General features: G+C 33.1%; 1 protein-coding gene across 2 annotated transcripts in view; it reads left to right on the forward strand.

Annotated features, from left to right (window-relative positions):
* The window catches only part of LRRIQ1 (leucine rich repeats and IQ motif containing 1), a 114,372-nt gene that overhangs the window by 52,956 nt on the left and 48,769 nt on the right, over positions 1–12,647 (forward strand). For both annotated transcript variants that reach the window (XM_054812748.1, XM_054812750.1), the window contains 4 exons: positions 5,841–5,930; positions 6,672–6,796; positions 7,398–7,493; positions 7,838–7,923. In XM_054812748.1, the coding sequence (XP_054668723.1) occupies positions 5,841–5,930; positions 6,672–6,796; positions 7,398–7,493; positions 7,838–7,923 (397 nt within the window). The remainder of the gene's footprint in view (positions 1–5,840; positions 5,931–6,671; positions 6,797–7,397; positions 7,494–7,837; positions 7,924–12,647) is intronic.

The raw sequence follows: 12,647 nt of genomic DNA on the forward strand, positions 1-12,647 counted from the left end.
AGCATTGGAAGAGGCTGCCCAGGGAAGTGGTTGAGTCACCATCCCTGGAGGTATTTAAAAAACGTGTAGATGTGGTACTTAGGGACGTGGTTTAATGGTGGACTTGGCAGTGGTAGGTTATCAGTTGGACTTGTTGGTCTTAAAGGTCTTTTCCAACCAAAACAATTGTATGATTCTATGAAATAGTCGTAGAATGCTGTTGAATGTTCTGCCTTGGGTTAAAGTACTGTCTCTCACTTGTCTTTTTGTTTTAACTTTTTGTTTTATTTTCTTGGAGTGAACTAGACTTTAACTGCACTATTCAAATATACTCACCAAAAGCTAGGAAAGCAGAAATCGAGGACATCACTACTCCCAAGAACCTTATTTAAATTTGTATTCTATAGAGAAAACTAGTGGAAAGGTTCATTCTGATTTATTTATTTATTTACTCTTGTTACATATTATTCTTATTAAAAATGAATTTGAATGTAGAGAGGGCAGAGACTTTGTAAAATCTAGTTGAAAAAGGGCCGTTCAGACTGAGAATGACACTAATAGCCTGCCTCACTGAGAGGAGCAAAAGTCCAGAAAAACAAGTTAGACAAAACCAGGCAGATGAACTGGAGGGAAAATCTTTTTTTAAAAGTAAAGAATTCCACATACTATTTCTGTGAAATTTTAATGTAGAAATACTTTTTTTAATAAAAGACACTTTTTTTCCCCCTCCCATTCCTCCTATTCTGTTGTAATATTCAGGAGCCAGTCAGGACTCTGAGTTCAGAGAGAGTTTTGGATATTAATTTTCTGCTGCTTGTTTATATTCTGTTGGGTACTTGTCCTATTTTTATCTCAAGTTACCGTATAAATAAAAGCACTACATAAATATGAATAAAACATTTTTTCTGGCTAAACCATTGCTGTCCTACAAACAGTGAATGAGTCAATGAGGAAATGACAGAAGAAAGGAAAGAGATATAAAGAGTTAGTTCTCCCTAATTTTCAAAAATAGTTTCACGGTTTTGTCAGATGGTGATTCATCTTGTAATTCGGAGGTCCACCATGCTTGGAAACCTGAGGTAGCTTCAGTGCCCATGGCAGACAACATGTTGGCCTTTTGGAGTTAATCTACACAACTTCAACAGTTACCTGCTCTGAGTATTGTAAATGATTTGCATTCTTTCTGGATTGAGATAGAGACAAACTTGCAAACACACTGATTGCATGGTTTTATTTGTCATAAGAAGTTAGATTACTGTTTTAAGTTGAGAATTCTTTTCCTAGATGTTAGCAGAAAGTCCTTAAACCACCAGTTTCCAAAGTCTGAAAGAATATACCAAGGGAAGGATTGTCCTCAACATGTCCAGCTTCTGTCATTCTTTCCATAAGTGTTTGCTGCTGAACTCTTCTGGAAGCAGAGTACTGATGCAGATAGATATTTGGTCTGACCCAGAACAGAGTTGTTACACATCAAATACTTTCTTTTCAGCATGTATTGTTAGTGCCTTCTTGCATCCTCTGCTTCTAACCGTAGTACAGTTTAAGGGATTTTTTTTTTTTTTATTATACTCTTGTGATCCTCCTTGATCTAAGAGAAAAGAAAGGCAGTATGTGATAGCATTATTCACAGTTTGGGCAGTTACTTGTAGAAGTGCTTCAAGGCTGAGTATAGGTTTGACACTGTGTCCTGTAAGCTGTTTTTTGTTCATGGTTTAAATATGACTCAGAACAGCCCAAATTATATGTATAGCCATTATAAAAGATTATGTAGCTTCAGAATGTAATCCAGAGCATATAAAGGATGTCTAGAATTAGATAGTATAAATAAAGTTTGCACTAAAATTCTCCTTTTCAATAGCTCATTCAGTCCCCATAGTTAGTAGAACCATTCTCACTGATTTTGGTGGTTGTAGGATTGAATTCTCTTTCTGAGACCACAGAAGTTTAATGTTTGCTGGTAAATAGTCATTACATTTTGCAAAGGAAGGGACAGAATAAATATTTGAAAAATGAAGGAATAACAAAATAAAAAATGTTATATATATATAATATGCTTGGAAAAGAAATCCCTAAGCCTCCAGAGTTCATTGATAAGCTACAAAATCAAAGAGGAGAAAAAAAACTGTAGGATTACATTCTCAAAGGGTAAAAAATGGATGGTGAATCAGGGTAAAAAGTTCTTGATCCTAATGGATAAATGGAAATAGCTAATACTATGGAAGTTTTAAAATTCAGAAAGAAAACCCCAAAACCAAATATATTCACTTCTTGTTGAAGAACGCTATCAGGGATAATTGTCTTGTGTTCGATATTGAATTTCACAGTCTGTATTCTTTCTAGTTTTGGAAGTATCTTATTTGTGTCCTGAGGAGGAGCTAAATGAAAACTAATATAAAATCTAGCAAAAAAACCCTGCAAACGACAGAAACCCTTGAAACGTTTACCAAGTATTAAAAATTATTTCAAACAGTAAGCTAAAATGAATTTATTTCTGTGAAGTTTTAATAAAAAATTAGAAAGGTCTATGTTTGTTTTGTGCACTTGTGAAAATTGAAGCTTTTTTAAGGTAGTCAATACAGTCTTTGATTTGAAACTAACACTGGAAATAAATTATGAAGGATCCAGAAGTGTAAAAGATATTAATTAATATGGGTTAAGGCAACTGTATGTGATTTACATATATGTGTAAAGCTGTGTTATATAGCTCAGTATTTATGAAATCAATTCCTTAATTTGACTTCAGAATTAAACATAGATATAGTATTCTTATAACTGTTTATGTAGACCATACAATCAAACATTATCATTTTATTTGCATTGTAATTCATCTCAGATTGTTGGGTTTTTTTCTTAGTGAACAATGTCAGTAGAAATGGATCTTTTTTTTAGCCTTAGGTATTGGTAAATCTGTCATAAACTTTGCAGTAGTTATTATTTAGGACTGTGTTTGTGGGAAAGATAACGGACAGAAGTTTCTTGAACTTAGTGCTGTCAAAATCTCTAGGGATAAACATAGTGGAAGAGCATATATTTGAAAATCAATAATGTGTTGGGGTTTTTGTTGGCCAAAGCAAACAACAGCGCGGTATATTTTTGTAGTATGATACACATAGGAGTGCCGATGTGCTTAACCATAAATCAGGTTGGTTTTTTTTTTTTTGTCTTGCATATTTATACCTTTGAATCATGCTTTTATATTTTCATTGATGTTTCTTTTCAACACTTAGAATGCTGAAAGACATTTTATAGGCTATGAAAAATAAAAACACTGGAGAATATTAAATTAATAAATGGCAAACACTGGGCTAAGAAAATATTTGTGAGAAAAGTTTCAGTATAAATATTAAGAACAAAAAACTTTAATTGGGTTATGGTACAACTATGAAGCAAAAGGATTCAATCAGTGTACTGCTTAAGTGATTCTTGTTCCCAAAAAATTGACTACAGCTTTGGAGTGTTAGTTTTTATGTTTCTTGATTTTATTGATTTCTGTCGCAAACAATTTCATCAGAGAGGTAAAAATTCAAATAGCTAAGATGCAAGCTTGCCTTGAAATCTGACAGTAGAGCTTGGATCATATTCACTGCTAATGTAAGACATTTAAGTACCCAGGTAATTAATGGACACATCATTGTCCACGCCAATTAAGTTGATTGACTTTTAAATTGTACAAGAAGTGGAAACCTAGCTCTCTCCCAGCTGTATTGATTCTTTTGCAAATAGAGGAGGAAAAAAAATACTTCAGGAATTTGCCATTTTCATATACCTTTATATACTAGCAAAGCTGAAGTCATGTCAATGCAGACATTGAGTTTACCTGTGACTGGATTACACACCCACGCTTAGAAAATAAGTGAAAAACTCTCATCTGAAAGGCTAGAAATATGTTTTGAGTAGTGCAATTGAAGAGTAAATTCAAGTAGTACAAAGAGGAATAATACCTCATTTCACTGACAGTTTTTGGTCAGATTTTCAGTTACTCACTTTGACCATTCTGCCCATAGACCCAAGGCAACTGCAAAACTTGAATATGTCATAGCTTTGTGTCTGCTGAGATACGAACTTGTCAGTTTTCTATGTCTGAATTGTACCAATTTCATGTATTTAAATGATCGCCTTTGGAATTTGATTTGATTTACTACAGTCTACTGGATAGATTTTAACTATGACTTTTTTTTTTTAATGAAAATTGTTTGTATCAACCACTCGGTGGTTATCAGCGTAAGAGTAATCACTGAGGAGAGATAGGTTAGTGGGTTGTAGGTAAATGTAACAGTTAAAGAACGTGATACATTTTATTTGTTGCATGCCTCCACAGTTTATTTACATAGATTTCTTAATATATACAACCACCTGAGAGAGGAGGTTTGATAAAAAGGATAATGTGTATTTATTATGAATTGAAATGGTAAGAAGGGGGAGAGTCGTAAATAGACATTATCTGTTAATAATGAGGGCATAGAATTTATTTGGATGTATTAAATAAAAGAATGAAAACCAAAACATACTGTAATCAAAGAACAGGGAATTCTAGAAACAAGGAATAAAAGATGTAAGAATGCATCCCTTTTAAGACATGAAAATAAACTAAAATTTATTGAAAATGTATTTTAAAAAGCTAGATCAGAATGGAAAAATAACACTGGTTCACAGTTACCTTACAAATAAAAAGAGTGATCTTAGAGTCACCAAGTTATGCAACCGGTACCTGAAGTAACCTTTTCAAAATAGCTGGAATATGATCCTTTTGTCTCTCAGAATTTCAAAGGCCTTGGAAGACCTTCTTGTTCACCAACTGAAGGCAAAGTCCTGTTTATGCAAACTACACAGTAAGGTATCCAACGTTAGGATAATTTCTCAGGGTCAGAAATCAGTGCAATCTGAAATATTCTGTGAATGAGAGGAAGGTAGTCTGGTTTTATAAATTAGACATTTTCAAAAGAATGAACTCCAGGCTATTTGCTGCTAAAGTAAGAACAGCCTGAATGACTGAGCTCTGTGTAAGTGAAGCCAAATTCTTCAAAGGTATTTACTTACTGTGTGGGAGTAATTTACTCCTCTCACTTATCAGAATATATTGAAAGAACATGTGGTCAAAAAACTCAAGGATGTGTAAGAAAAAAATAAGTCGTATACAGGTTGAGTTTGAAACCAAATCTAAATTTTGGTTTTATGAAAGAAAACTGAATTCTGCCTTGAAGTGCTAGAGACACCAGTTACCACCTAATACTGTCACCCCTCTTCCTTCCAAACTATTATTTTAGTTTGCAAATTATTCCATTGCATCAAAAATAAAAATGATTAATTGAAGGAATAAGTACATATAGCATTCACTTTTTTAACCTCAGATTTCAATGAAAACTATTCACCAATTCAGTTCAGCTCAACAAAAGCAAGTCTGACAGAATCAGGCACCTACATCTGGATATAAAATACTCAATTAGTCAAAAACAGCAAACAAAGCTGTTCATGTTCTTTAGGCCTTTAAGTACCTTAGGTCTATATTTTTTCAGAGTTTAGCAGTCTTTTTTAATAACTTGGGTTTACTAACAATGTTGGGATAAAATTACAAGAATTTGAGAAGGAGGGGATGCATCTTATTTAAAAAACAAACCAAAACCAAAACCCCCAAAAACCCACAACCCACAAATACTGTTAATCTGATCTGTTTAAAATAAAACAGTACAACACAGCATCTCCAAAGGTGTTTTAAGTGCGATTGCTCTGCAGGTGGCAGTTCTGATATACGACTTGAAAACACTTGAAACAGTATGTAAGACAATTTAAAAGAGACTTTGCAAAAGTTATCAAAACTAAACTGATTTTATCAGTGCACTGTTTGACTTTACTCATTCATGCAGGCTGCATTAGAGAAGGAATGGCTAACTCTAGATTCCACCCGTTTCCCTTCAAAAACACTCCTGCTCTCAAACCAGCTGCACTGGCCAAAGGTAACATGTCACAGAAACTTCTTACTCTTCAGTCTTTATTCATTCCTTAAGGATATGCTATTCTGGGGTGATTAATATGACAATCTATTGACTTGAAAAATACAATTACTTTTAGAAGTCTCAGACTTCCTCCTCATCTCCAGATGCAATTTTTCTTTTAGATTTTCTTTCATTTGCTTAATTTCTTCTTTATTTTGGATTTATTTCAACACTTTACTTCACAGTAGCAGAAAAAAAGATGATGTGCTTCATCTGTACATTTGGCAATGGATTAAAAATTGCTACTTGACACACTACTTTAAAAATACTAAGATCTGCATTATATGACAACAGCTGAATGTTTTCAGAACAGCTAAAGGTCATTGAACTGTAATGTCTGCTAGTTATTTGATAAACTTTGAAGTTTTAGCTTTTTGTTTTGGTAGGGTTTTCTCTTCTTGTTACAAGCATAGTATTACTAATGTTTTATTTCCTACGATTACAAGAAAGGAGTCTTATAAATGTATAATTCATTATATCTAGAATTCTTTGATTTTATTTGGGGACATTAAGTATAATTAAAGTCACCTTTTTGCCCTATTCAGTTAGTTGAAGGTAAGGTCTGTAATGGGCATATCACCATTAAGAACACTTTCTGTTATAGTAATAGCCTCTACAAACTCTGGTGCAGGTTTACCTGCACATTTTAAACTCAAACTTGCAGGAATCATCAACTGCATTCTTCTTCTTTCTCTTACGTAGAATTATTCTAGGCCTTCAAATTCCAATGAACATTCAAATAATTTGCCATTGTCACCACAAGAAGTTTGGCAGTGTGTTAACAGACCACATTCATACTCAGCAGAAAATATCCACTGTCATAGCAGGTAAGTTAATATATTTTTTTCATTGTATTTAGTTCATTTGGATTCGACAAAAATCAAAAGGAAGAGAACTTGAAGCTGTTTTCTGATGCTTTTGCTACTTTTGGTTAATATGATATTACTGGAATTGAAATGTATTTACTTGTTAAAACCAAATATATTAAATTCAGTTGTTATTCTTCATTGACTACCAGAATTAAGAATATATATATGTGTATTTTTATTTATCTAGGTTTGACTATAAATCATAAAACTTGTATTTTTTCATATATATCACAGCATAGATGTTGAAATAGAGATTTATAAGACTAGATAAAGATTAAAAGGGATTTCTTACACAGCTGCATTCTTTTGGAGAGAAAGGACTGAAATATGCTTCAAGTAATTGAAATGTAAACATTTCAAATTGATGGCAGATTTTTATTACTCTCCAAGATAAAGCCTTCCTGGAGTATTAAAATAGATTTTCTGTATTATTTCCAAGCTTCAAAAGTGCCTTTAAAAGCACAAACAACTTACAGGATGACAAAGGCTGCAAAACAGTCACCCGAGATCCTTCCTTATTTACCTACCTTTCAGCACCACTCTTATACTTTGTTTTCAGGTCCGGGAAGGGAACGATGTCACAGCTCTCTGACTGGAAGGAAAAAAAGAAATTTTCATTCATGTCTGAAAAAGAAGAGAAAATTTCAGAAGAATGGTATGTTAAGCTATTTTGCTTACATAGTGACTGCCAGGAATAAGTACAGGATAGTTGACTGTTGTTGCTTGCTTTTTTTAAGTTTCACCTTTGAAGAATCTCTGTTTTCTACCAAAGGAAAAATTATTGTAATTACTTTTACAAGTGTCTGGGGGACCAGCTTAATAAGTTGCAATAATGTAATGTTAAGCATTGCAGCTATCTGTGCTATTCAGAAAGTTTCATACCATGCACAAGAAGTACTATACACTTGTATTCTTTTTGAAAAGTTCTTTATACAATGATATGCAGCTGGTGTAACATAATATATGTGAAATGTTTAGTAAGTTATTCTCCTTCCCTAGGGGTTTTAAGGATATTTCTACTGCACAGCTTATGCTGAAGAGAGCCCATAAAATGAAGCCCAAAAAATACAGTAATAAAAATTTAGGTAAGTGAACAGTTAAAAAATGGTTACATTGATGTAATGTTTCCATTCTTAAGTCTCAAAATAGTGTCTCTCTTCTAAAATGTTTGTTTGCACAACATTAAACATTAATTTGGATAAAGGTGGAGTGTGATTCAGTAAAACCAACTCAGTTTAAATCTCTGGAAAGAAATCAATTTGTTCCAGTGGTAAATTACTCAGATTTTAAAAAGCATGCTACTGGATTTTGAAGTTGAATATTTGACAGCTATGTTAAACAGAAATTTTGTTTCTTTTTGTTCATGTATCTCTTTTTCTACATGTGGAATTTATATTTCTGCATCTTGTGTCCTTGTATTTTTCCTCTTTGGGGAATATCGAGTTAAAATTATTGACTTATGCAGGAAGTATTTATGAAAATGACATTTTAATATATATGAAATGAAATCATATTTTTTGTATTAAATATTCACTGTGGAAGTAGATAATGCTTATGCAGCTGTAATTGTTTTCTGGTTCTTCTCAGATATTTCTTATGTCAATGAACCTTTCTTAGAATTGTCAACTGTTAGTACAGTATGCTAATACAAATGTTAATGGAATATGTTAATAAAAATATTAATAAAATACTGCTAGTATAAGAAGCATTCAAATGTGTATGAGCCTGGTTGACAGTAGGACCTTTACTCTAAATGGTCTTTGGAAAGTGTACCTTTATTTGCATTGAACTTTTTTTAATTGTATCGCAAGCTACAGTTAATTTGTATAACTTTGCAAATCTCTTCTGTATTAAGTGGTGAAAATATTGAAACACATTTTGCTCTTGGAATGGAAAAAAATCAGCCTACAGATAAAGTTAAGAAAAGATTTCCTCTGTATAATTTTTTCTACTTTAAATATCATGCCTAAAACTACATATGACAAAAAAGATCTCTAGTAAAAAAAAAAAAAGAGTATAATTGGTTAAAGTAATTCTATTTAAATTTTGATGACTTCCCATGATGCCCTACTGTGTTACCAAAAAAAAAAAAGTAAATATCACATGTGCAACTGAGTTTTTACGTATGTTCCATTTGGTGGCGTCTTGTTTTTTAAAGAATAGAGCTTATTAGGTTATATCGTCTTTTCTCCAAATGTTTTCTGGTTTATGTGAGTAGTAATTAATCCAGTCATAAATATCTGATTGAGCATATCAGATTTGCTATCCTATTTTTGTTGTAGTTCTAATGTGGGGTTTTTTTACTATGTTTATAGTCACTTTGTTCAGATTATTCAATATGGTATATGTGTGTTGAGCTTTTTAATATATCACATGGAATATTCTCAAAGTATATTACTCATGTTGAAAAAATTAACAAAACTTTTGCACGATGTTTTTATAGCTTCAGATTTTCTCTTCTTGATGCTACCTCATGTAGGAATGTTTTGTCTTTCTATTAAAACAAGCACAAAAATAACCTGTGTACATAATTTTACTGTATAGGTTTCTCTGACAGTCATTAAAATCACATGCTTCTTTTCAGTTAAGCAGAAAGTGTAACTTCCAGAACCAAGAAATATTACTAAAAATACTACATACTCAATCCCTTTTCAGTACAAAGATTATCAAGCCAACTATTCTTTCTCATACAGCACACTGACAAAGTCAGTCCTTCCTTGGTCAGGAAGAACCAAATAATTATAAATTAAACCAAGTATTTTCATCTTAAACTCATGCTAAAACTCAGCTGTTGCACTAAAAAATGTTCCTGATAGAATATTCCCCATGTGAGAAGAATCTCCACGTATATAATTATGTTTTACATCAGCTGCCTCCTCTGAAGTGGTTAGAGCAAGTCAGGGTCTTGTCAAGAGTCTGGTTGAACAGAGGGACTTTACAGCGTTGAAATTAGAGTAGATATACCTTATCCTGAGGCTAGTCAGCTCCAGATCAGGAAACTGTAACCAGATCCATTAGGCTGCCAGTATCTTTCCTGGATCTCTGTGTGGTGCAGCTCATGCTAGAATACTTACAGCAATTCCAGCGTAACTAGAGAGAGAGAGTTCACAATCTTAGGCCATTGCTGTGAGTTTAACCCTACTGAAGCAGGAATTCCATAAGAGACTTTATTCCTTCTAATATTTAAAAGCAGATTGAAATTAATCTGAGTAAGTAGCTGTCAACATTGTCTTTTAATGTTTCCACAGAAATTAGCATCCTGTTAGCTTCATCTCCTCTGAAATGAGTTTCATCCATCTTGTATTTACTGAAGCTGCATATGAAATCTTGTAGGATTTATTTTTAGTATTATTATTTCTGTTCTTTTGAATTTCCAGGTTCTCAGTGTTATAATTGCAACAGTTTCCTTCTTAGCTTTCTGATTTAAAATAGTTTAAGGTATGCTAACTACAATAAAATAATTTTGGTAGTGATACAGATTCCTACCCACTAGAAAATAAGTAGCCAGCATCCACTTAAAAGTGTGAATTATAAGGTGTAAAAATCAATTTTCCATGTTATATCCATTTACTACTACACATCTCACTTAAAAGCAAAACTTTAAGTTCTGTGAAGAAGCAAACCAACAACATCTACAGGTTCTAGATACAAATAAATTATAAGCTATTAACAAATAAACTGATATCTTTTATGCTAAGATTTCAACATCATCCCAAACTTCTTTTATGTGCTATTGAGCTCTTCTGTGGTAATGATCTTATTAGTTGCAGGTAATGCTAAGGTACTGACAGATTTTGTAGGAACAAATGGCCCATCAGAGTATGCTGTCTGCTTCCATATGCTATCAAAATCCTTTGCCTTAGGCCTGAGGTTCACAAAAACAAAGTGTTAAATCAGCCTCCATTCAGAGAGTTTTACAGTTGCTCTTTAGTATAGTCAAGACATCTGCTGGACTGAAACTTGGACAGTCACGAACAGCTTCAATTCTTAGCATCCTTAGGTGTGGGAATTTATTCCTTTTCATTTTCCATCTAAAGCCTTTGTCTTCTCCTAGTGCAACAGTGATGGGATTTATTTGGTTAATTATAGAAGTCCACATCTAAGCTAGTCATCCGCATTCCTTCATGGAAAGAAACAGCCACCTTAAATCCTATTAATTTCCTCCTAAAACATAATTCAAAAGCAGGCTACTTGAATCTCACTGTAAAAGCACTTAGAGTTCTCCATTGCCTGGACACAAAACCTAAAGTGACTGGCTGAAGTACAGAGTTAAACTGTAGCTATGTGGAAGTAACTGAGAAGTATCTTACCTCATATATCTGGCCACATACCTTCTCAGTAGTGAAAAAAATATGGAAAATACTAGCAAGTGCACTGAATCCTGTGGTTTGTATTACAAGGAAGAGCTTAAAGTAGCAGAACCTTATAATAAGGAGTGATTCAGGCAATGCTTATATTGCAGTAGACCAGTCCCACCAACTAATGGCCTTAAGGCCTTTTATGCCCTAATCCACTACAGTTATGTATGCTTGTTTATGTAGTTAAATAAAGTTGTGGCCTGTATTTTAACGATACCAAATGTAGGCTGTGTCTGCTTCAACTATTTTTACTCTACAGTAAGATAATACAAAAACTGTGGGCAAGAAACCAGAAATTTTGCAGCCAAATAAAACTGGCATAATGTCAGAAATATTTCTGTTTATCATGGGTGCATAAAATTCTATAGAAATTCTAATTAAAAATCTAAATACGGCAGACATTGTTGCACCTCACTGTGCTTAAAAATTAAGTGTCTATGACTCATAACAATCCTAGCTTCCTAAAGATGTCTTGGCACTGCAGTACAGAATTTCTTGCTGAACTTTGAATTTCCTTGATTCTGTGCATTTTATATTAGCCTCTGAAGGCTAACTTCTTTTTCTTTTAAGATGGCTGGAAGCCTTGTCCTTCAGCTTGTCTCTCCTACACTGCTGTATTACTTCTTGTTTAACCATTTCCTCTCCAAAGGAATGCTCTTTTGTCAGTGACTCACAGCATGAGATGGTAACTCTTACTGCCACATAAGTAGGAAGAAAAAAAAAAGGTAAAAAGTAGCTGGAGTGGGCCTTGACTCCTAGAACCAGAGCACAATGATAAAGATATTTCAGCAAATATTTTTTAGTTCTAGTTTAGAATTTAAGACAGCAATGCAATACTAATTAAAAAAAAAACCAAAAACCACTACACCCAAACCTCAAAACCCACAACCCCAAAACAGATTATTTGACTATACAACATTGATTTGTTGAATTAACAACAGTTGGAATAAAAATCTGGTGGATATTATTATTCCTTGTTGCACATTACATAAATGACCACTAGTCTATATTTTCTTAGTAGCTGAAAGAAAGCTACTTTTGTTTTGCATATTCCATGTAGCAGTATCATCTGGGAACTCCAACCATGGATGAGTTGGAGTTCTAATTGCTGTTCAATTATAACAAAATGTGGTATTTCTTCCAAATGAATTTACAAATTGAATTATCTTATAGATAAGCATCTGTCACTCTTTGCTACTTTGATTTATCAACTCTTTAAAGTTGGCACAGATATGTTTATGTTTTTCTAATTACAGATATTGCACAACAAAAACAGATGACAAACATTTAATTTTTTTCATTTTCGCATATTATCAAGAAGTTGTTTAGCAAATGTGGTGCCAGATCAGGCAGTAACTGTTCCTTCCATATTGTTTCTATAACATTTCTTGTGTTTGTCCAACTTATCTTCTATATTTGGAGTCAGCCAAGCAATGTGCATTAAATTACCT

This window comes from Grus americana, chromosome 1 (genome assembly GCF_028858705.1).
Source record: "Grus americana isolate bGruAme1 chromosome 1, bGruAme1.mat, whole genome shotgun sequence".
NCBI lineage: Eukaryota > Metazoa > Chordata > Aves > Gruiformes > Gruidae > Grus > Grus americana.